Genomic DNA, 9,000 nt, shown 5'->3' with positions numbered 1-9,000 from the left:
CGGCCCGCATCGGGATGGGGCTGCTGGTTGCATGTACGGGAGAGGTACAGCTTGGGAACGCTTCCTGCGAGATCCATAAAGAGGTCTTTAAGCAGATCTTAAAGATCGGTACGTTTTTTCCATGCTTTCCAAAAAACCAACCAAACCCAACCCCATAATCATTATCTTCACTGGCATTTTGGATGGAGCCTCCCAGAAACACATTTCTTAATTAACATGAAACATACCTTTGAGAGCACAGACACTACATTGATTTCTACTCGCAAATCCACAGCGATCTCAAACCCCAGGACGTCCCCAGGGCTTCACAGCCTGGGCATACTCCAGCTCCGAGGACAAAACCAGCATTGACATGTGTAAATTCCTTTTTCACATCCTCCGCATTCTTGGTCCAGATCCTACCTGGCCCCTTAAGTATGTCATGCTATATTTAACCCCTTAACAGGAACCTTTATTTGGCTCCGGTGGTTTGCATGGCTGTGCACACACAGGCATTTACTGTTAGCAGCTGTAGAGTGGTTTGTAAAGTCATGATAAGTTTTACTACTTACATCTTGTGGGGTACATGCAAAGAACAAAACTGAGAAGCTGCCAATCAGTTTAAGTCCCAAACTTCAGCCTGTTAGAACATGTTAATATATAAACTTTTCTTTCTGTTCATGTCAGATTTTTGTTTAAATCCTATTTCAAACACACTGGTGCACACGTGAGTGTGACCTGCTCCTTAAGTGTGATTGAGATCTTTGAATTTATTTTGGAAGTGGTTTTATACCACCTCCAGCCTCACGCTGGTTCCCTTGGGGAGAGCTTTGTGTGGATCCCAGCAGCCAGAGCAGAGACTCCCTACAGGATACACCTGCAGACAGAAGGATAACGCAGGCAATCAGAAAGAAAGCAAAAAGACAGGAGGACATGTTGCTGACCTCCAGGATGCTAAGAGCCACTGGCTTCTTGAGGCTTTTGAGAGTGGAGAGGGATGGGAATAGGAGGGAGGGGGGATGGCAGATTCAGCTCTAACCAAGTGGCTGCATTTGCCACATACAAGACAAAGTTTCCTTCGTTTTATTACTCCCATCATCTAAATTCTGCTTTGTAAAATGTGGTAAGTGCTTCGTTGTCATAAAGCATCAAAGTTGATCTCCAGGTGAAGACACTGTGAAAGCTTAGAGTTACTTTTCCAAGCTGCCTTCAAAATCAGAAGGTGACACTGGACTTGCAGATGTTTAGGAAGCAGCTGTAAAGATTGCATCTAGGGTCATTCATAACAACACTGAGGCAATTTAGGAGTTATCTTTATTTTAAACCTTTACATTCTCCCATAACTGACAGGGATAATAGAGTCCCAGCCCCAGCTCAGCCCCTACCAGGGGAGGCCACATATGCTGGCCTGGTTTTATGGACCGTATCCAAAAGGAGTCCTAGACAGAGTGAAACATGAGACTGAATCAAACTTAAAACAGGGGAATTTCAGGTTAGATATAAGGAAGAAGTTCTTTACTGTGAGGGTGGTGAGGCACTGGAATAGGTTGCCCAAGGAAGTTGTGAATGCTCCAACCCTGGAGGGGTTCAAGGCCAGGTTGGACAGAGCCTTGGGTGACGTGGTTTAGTGCAAGGTGTCCCTGCCCATGGCAGGGGGGTTGGAACTAGATGGTCTTAAGGTCCTTTCCAACCCAAAGCATTCTATGATTCTATGAATCTGTTTAACTGAGGAACCATAAATCTTTAGCACCTCAGACTTTCCTGGGCGAAGGTAAGAGAAGAAGAAATTTGTCTCTAGCTGTCAGTGTAAATTTTTCATTAAAATGCTGTAAGGCTTTTTTAAGGCCAAGAGTAAACTGCTGGTGCAGCACTTTTAACAGAGTTGCACAAGAGAATCACAAACCCCCTCTGCAGATTGTGGTCCTCCTGCAAATACAAACCACACTGCAGCTTCCCTCATTGAAAATGGGATAAGAGCAAATACGCTGACAAGGAAAATACGAGTCTGTACAACTTCACATCCAATTTAAACAATGTTGACATCCATTACAAGCTGGGAAGCATGTTCATATTCAAGAGGAATCTATTTTCCTGCACCTCAGCAGAACATCCTAAGAGATAAATAGGGTTTGGACTCCTTCAGAGTGGGATGCTTCTGCTCTCCTTTGGGAATTATGCCAGCATAAGCATCGATTTCTAAAACAGGACCTAGAAGGTTTTTAAGTTGGAGTGAGCCGGGATGTGGACTCACCCCGCATTGGTTCTGAAGTAAAACTCCCTGGAACAGGGACCTCAGGAGGTCTGTAGTCCCACCTGCTGCTCAGAGCAGGGACTGCTGCGGGGTCAGAGCTGGTTGTTCAGGGCTTTATCCGGTCAGGCCCTGAGAACTTCCAAGGATGGAGACTGCACCACCTCTCTGGGCAACCTGCTCCACTGACAGCCTGCCCCGAGGGTGAGGTGTTGCAGTAACGTGGTGTTGGTTGTTGGAGGGTTATCAAATGCCTACAGAAATAGGAGCTGAGCAGGGATCTGACAGTCAGAGTGACCCATTGCCTGGTGTAGGAGGAAGGCAATAAGCAATTACTGACATGTGCTGCTGCTCTTCTGTTGATTCCAGGTGTACAATGTTCACTACACTATGAGCATTAATGGAAAAGTACAAGATGGATCAATGGAAATAGATGCTGGAAACAACTTAGAGACATTCAAAACTGGAAGTGGGAGTGAAGAAGCTGTTGAAGTTCATGATTTTCAGATAGTAAGTACCACCACCTTCAGATTTTAAGTCCTTCACATAACATGCTCCAGCACTGGACCCTACCCTGCCCTGACTTCTCTGCCCTGTCAGTCTCAGGTTCCAGCCCCCAGCTACCCACACAAACATCCTTGCTCTCCCAGCTTGCTTTCACAGCAAGACAAGCAGTTTCCTTCAAAACAAGGTCTACGATCCTTTGGGAATAGGCCGTGCCAGGTCCCGCTCCAGTAAGCAGGATGGATTAGGCTTTATCAGGTTTGGCTCCACCTAATACTCTGCATTTTCAAACCACGAAACAGAGCTACATGTGCCTTTGGGGTCTTGACAGAAAAATGTTCTGGCAGGCTGTGACACAGCCCTTGCATGATTTCACATAACCACAGAATGGTTTGGGTTGGGAGGGACCTTAAAGATCATCTAGTTCCAACCCCCTGCCATGGGCAGGGACACCTTCCACTAGAGCAGGTTGCTCCAAGCCCCTCTGTCCAACCTGGCCTTGAACACTGCCAGGGATGGGGCAGCCACAGCTTCTCTGGGCACCCTGTGCCAGCACCTCATCATGCTCACAGCGAAGAATTTCTTCCTAGTATCTAATCTAAATCTACTCTCAGTTTAAAGTCACTATCTCCTGTCCTGTCACTACATGGCCTTGTAAAATGTCCCTCTCCAACTTCCTTGTAGGCTCCCTTTAGGTATTTCATATTATCTGAACTGTAAATACCACCTCCCCCAAAACATCACAATTTTAGGAGAGTAAGGTCAACACAGTAAGCCAAGTAGACACCAAGGAGAGACCACCATGCAGTGCTGGACCTAGGCAGCTTCTTCTTGTCCAAGATAAGGATGGGAGCTGCTCTTCATGGCTTGGCCTGGGTTCATCCTCAGGGGAGAGGATGGAGGCATTTAGCATAGCTTATGCATCCATGCACCAAGCGCATGGTGTTGGGCCACTTGGGCTGACTGCAAACACATCTGGGTACCCCAGCAACTTGGCTGTGGCTGCTCTGTGCAGAGCCTTGACTAATGGATGCCAAATCTCAGCACAGCTGAACAGCTGGGATAGAGTGGGACAGAGTGGTTCACTGAGCTGCACCACTTCTGAGCTACTAAAGGCACAGCTATTGATGTTGCAGAAACCTACTTATAGAGCCCAGATCCTGCAATTAATATTCCTAGGTGCGAAACACTCAACTTCAGTTAAGATCAGTGTTAAGTCCCCTGTAAGTCAAAGCATCACCTAAAATAAAGATGCTGTTGCTAGGAAGCCTTACCCAGGGCTTCTGGAGCAGCCACCTTTCCCTTGCTGACTCTAGAAAGGCAAGGAAATTCAGCTCCTTGGCTTCTCAGCAAGTACAAACAAATCCATGCCAGGAGACCCAGGACCCCAACTTTCCCAACAGCTGCATTTCAGCCTTCATGAAACTCCCATTAACATCACCATAGCAACATTATTAGCAGCTGGATAAGAACACTGACAACTAGCTCTTCTCATTTGCCTTCACCATTCCACATCTGCACAAAAACACCAGCCCACTGGAGAGATGCTGAATTGGTACCCAGGTTGGACAGGGCTAGAAGTAACCTTGTTTGGTGGAAGGTGTCCCTGCCTATGGCAGGGGGTTGGAACTAGCTGAGTTTTAAAGTCCCTTCAACCCACACCATTCTGTGATTCTATGATATTGCCTCCATGCATGGTGTTGGTAAACTGCTGCCTGTCACAACCAGGTCAGAAATCAGCTCCCAGCACCAACCAGCCAACATCACCATCCCAGGGATGGTGCCACTTGTAATTACAACAGGCCAGAGACAGGCTTAACGGGAGAGAGCAGAGGGATGCTGCCGGTTGGGTATTGAGCCAAGAATGCACATGAAGGAGAAAGAAATTGGAAAGATGGGCTTCCAACAGCGAAGTACTGACATTAGCAGCTTTGGATTGACTGGCAGCACTTGAACCATTGCAAGGTCAGTGAAGACTGGGATTTGGCAATATTAGTATACTCTTAGCATACTCGATACATCACAAAGTCTCATTCCCTTGTGCTCTCACCCCTGCACAGCCATTCCCTCTCTCACTGCTTTAGAATGAGTCATTTTGTTTTGATGGGTGCCTACCCAGCCGTATAGGACTTGCAGGCACACAGGATAAGACTCAGGTGCCTCAGCAGCATCCGTCTCAAGCTGCACTAGAAGCCTATGGTATCCAGGCTGTCCACACAAGGCAGGCGAGAGGGGTCACGATGACACCCATGCCGCCCTGTCCTGGCAGCTAGAGGTTGGGCAGAAAAGCAGCACACCTCAAATGGCACTACATAATAGTACTTAGGTGTCTGAATAGAGCTTGTGCAACCCTGGAAAAACATAGAAGTTTTGCCATCTACAATGAGGCATCTAAATTCCTAACAAAAAAGAGCTCTTTCATGGGTACCCAAAAACCTACGGCAGAAGCACAGAAACTACAAACAAGGTAGTTGATGCCCAAGGTGCTGGCACAGGGATGGCAGGTACAACCCAGGACTTGCAGGAGAGCTGCAGCCCTCTGGAGCTGCTGGGATACCTTTCTCTTGCTTAGAAGCAGACTTCCATCTAGGTTCAGGCAACTGCATTTTACCCTGGTAGGCCAGATGAAGGAAGTCCCACACACAGATTTCCGTACCAAATTCCCCATCATGAGCTTCCCCTTGCTGTCACAGCCACTTATGTGTATAAATTGGACCAAGCTGCCCCCACATTCCTGTAAATCTGTGTCATCGGGGTACTGCACCACCAGCTAACACAATTTGAGGCTGCCTACGGTAGGTGTTAAAGTTACAGTTCAAAGCATGTCAACTAATTCTTTAACAGAACTACTCCAAGTAGCCTACAGCGGGCATGGAAGCACTTACATAAAACACCCCCATCTTTCAGAAATCAAGTGAAAACTTCTAGCCCCATTTGACTAAAGTCATAAAGCTGAAACGGCGAGGGAAGAGCATTTTACTGCATCTGGGCTTAAGTCAGATTTAAACCTTCAGACTAAAAAGTCAGTGGGAATTTTAGCAGTGCTTGAATGCTTCCTTGGGGGCGGTGGGGAGCTGCAGGGCTGTGCACCACCCCGCTGCCTTCTGCTTTTACAGGGCATAACTGGGATCCGCTTTGCTGAAGGAGAAAAGTGTTACATAAAAGCCCAGCCAAAAGCACACGTCCCCGAAGTTGATGCTATGACTAAAGCGAGCCTCTCATCCGACCTGGTAAGGGGTTTATTTAAAAACAAATAGTTGTATAGAGAGAGTCTTGAAATGGCACTTAAATACAGACAAAGATTACACTTGAAAGCCACTGCAGATAGTGGTAGGGTTGTTGAGGGTAGGGTGGGATAGGTGAGGGTTCACTGTTTGCAAGGGGCTTCTGAAATGTAAGGAAAGGAAGACTGATGTCAGACGTGTCACTGTGCCCAAGGCATCGTGAGAGGCTGCAGATTAGTGAGTGGGGGAAGCCAATAGACCAGTTTCCACCAGATCCACTGGAGATCTCAGGGACAAGAGCGTCTGCCTTAGATCAGCCTGTGCACAAGGCTGGGAGAACGTGAAAGAAACAGCTGCTTTAGTCAATACAAGGAAGGACTGTGGTAGATACCAGGAAATTTTTATCAGCACTCTTGAGCAAAAGCAGGGACTCCATCACTCAAGTCCTCTATAATAGTCAATAAAGGTGAATTTTGGAAAATATTATTGCAAAACTTCAGCTAACTCAGAAGAAATAATAGTTACCAAAAATGAAGAATTTGCCTTCTTCGATGGCATCAGATTTCATTTTAGAACACGGTGTTAACCAGGTTTCATGGAATCTGCATTGCAACCACCACAAAAGCTGTGGCTCTCACCCAGATACCACCAAACCCTCTCCTTACCACACATCTGTCAAAAAGCCTATTGCTTTAGGTGCACACAGCCTGAGTTTCCCAGAGCTCGGACCCCCAGGCCCATTGCTCACTCAGGAGTGGCTCCAGTCACTTCACTACAGCTAAGCCTGGATGCTGGCAGGGGCTCAGTCACTGTGAGGAGAGCACAGGAGCACCTTCCTGGTGGGAAGTGGGTTGCTCCACTCCCGAGAAAACAAAAGCAGATACAATTAGCTGGGAGACAGGCACCACTAAGGCTGCACCTACCTGCAATGGTGCCATGACTACTGAACATCTACTTTAAAATGCAGGGGGAAAAGGTCACTCTAAATCCAAACAGTAGGGCACCAGCAATGTTACGAAGCCCCCTGAAACTGGTGCTTTCCCATGACAGGGAAGAGATCTTGCCAAATTGCAGGCAGAGGCCCGTATCTTTCCTGGTTTGCTTTATTTTAAAGTCAGGCTGGGCTTCTTGACTTCATTAGCACTACTGTCTGAAGACAAGGTTTCAATTTGTCATCTTTTTATAAGAATGAAGTCACAGTCCTGAAGACATTATCCTTAAATAGTCACAAAGGTATTTCTAACCTTCTACCTGGTGACAGTAAACCTGTTCCCTTGTCCTACTTTCTGTGCATCAGCTACACAACCTCTGCAATAAACTGTATGCACTGAAGCCAAAACAAGCAGCCAACTAAGTGCTACTGTTGGGATATTATCCCTTCCCTGTTGCTTGACTTTCCAGGTCAGATGTATGATGGGAATGACTAAGTAGTATTTGTTTTTCCAGAGCAAGTCCCCTCTCTGATATGCATGTATTTAGGAGAAAGTATGCATATGCCATTTTCTTACAACACACATCATAACCAACACTGCCTACAAAAACAGTTGATTAAAATAAGCTTTCATAGCTACCCAAAACTCTGGCTGCTCACAAGTCAGGATCATCTCAAACAGAAACAAAGGATATTTTTATTTCTGAAAACTAGATTCAGATATTTCTGATGCTGATAACAGCTTAAGTGGGAGAACATAAATAAAGAGCACTTCTCACTAGACAGATTGGATAGTGAACTTAAATGACTTGAGACCTACAAAAGAAATCAATAAACACACTAAAGAACAACAGCTCGACAGAATAAATTGATCTAGTCAGTTATGTAACAAGTTTTGATGAGGTTTAGGGAAGCAATTTAGAGTTTTAACTTTGAAATCATACCAGTTTTCATGACTGAAAAGTTGGGTTTCTTTTAATATTTCACTGTTGTTATAAAATACTTACACATTTTATGTAAAATAATACTTTGAACTAACAACTTTAAAGAATCAATCACTGGCGTTTTCCTACATTACTTTGAAGATATAAACCAAAAACCTGCAGGGTACACTTCAAAAAGGCAGGCTCCTTTAACTCACACTTGAAGCTTTTGGTCAATTGAATTGCTTTTACCAAACGAGACCTTTAATCATACCGATAACGTTGACTTAAAACTGGAAGCTGGAGCAGTTCTCAAGCTATAATCCATTCTAAAACTTCCAAACAAGATTTTTGCCCCCCTCCCTATCGTAAATCTATCTTGGGAGTACATCAAACGAGAACGGGGTATGGTAAAAGATGAGGGGTTTGTTTTTAGCTGGTGTATTTCATTGCTGCTTTGCTGAAGGTGGCAAATCTCTACAGCTTCTACCACCTGAAAAACTGGTGCTTTGGGCTGAACACTCTGTCACCCAGTCCTTGTACACAGGGCAAAAGCTTTCCGAAAGATGGGTGAAATCTTAGCCCCAGCAAAGGTGACAGTAGTTTTGCCATTCATTTCAGTGGTGGCAACCTTTACTTAGGCTTTGGCTCAGTACAATCCGTTCACACTCATGAGATACAAGGATGCTCGGTATTAGCTGCAGCGGATGATTATACAGGTTGATGCTCAAGAATCAGCAGCGAGCAGGCACATGACTGTTCACTGAGCAGCAAAGGATTTATGCTCTTCTATTTGCAGGAAGATGAAATCATGCCTGTGAGATTTGATGAAAACTCCCTTATCTGGGTGGCTGCAGACGAGCCTATCAAGCATAACAGTTTCCTAAGCCCTAAAATTTTAGAGCTTTGTGGGGATCTTCCAATTTTCTGGCTGCGACCAACATATCCCAAAGGTAACACTTCTTCTATTTGAAAAATGTGTTATCCCTCCCTGCACCTAAACGCCTTCCCCAAACTGAGTTTGCACATCTGGGAAACCAGGATCCTTTCCTCCCTTGCCCAGCCTGTTTTCTCAAGCCCTCATGGGTGAGGGCTGAGATTGCATGTTTGGAGTTTATTCACACTTATTAGACATTTTTAATACTTGTATTCCTCAGACAATTTATATAGAATCATAGAATCATAGAATAG

General features: G+C 45.4%; 1 protein-coding gene across 1 annotated transcript; it reads left to right on the top strand.

Moving 5' to 3' along the window:
* Nucleotides 1-14: 14 nt before the first annotated feature.
* Nucleotides 15-8,762, top strand: LOC104402335 (leukocyte cell-derived chemotaxin 1-like; the record flags this gene model as incomplete). Its single annotated transcript, XM_010010194.1, has 5 exons — nucleotides 15-108; nucleotides 1,330-1,427; nucleotides 2,597-2,737; nucleotides 5,848-5,961; nucleotides 8,609-8,762. Coding segments are annotated over exons 1-5 (601 nt in total), but the record flags the coding sequence as incomplete, so codon positions are not given.
* Nucleotides 8,763-9,000: the final 238 nt, after the last annotated feature.

This window comes from Nestor notabilis, unplaced genomic scaffold (genome assembly GCF_000696875.1).
Source record: "Nestor notabilis isolate BGI_N333 unplaced genomic scaffold, ASM69687v1 scaffold35642, whole genome shotgun sequence".
Classification (NCBI taxonomy): domain Eukaryota; kingdom Metazoa; phylum Chordata; class Aves; order Psittaciformes; family Psittacidae; genus Nestor; species Nestor notabilis.
This window is presented reverse-complemented; position numbering and strand designations above follow the sequence as displayed.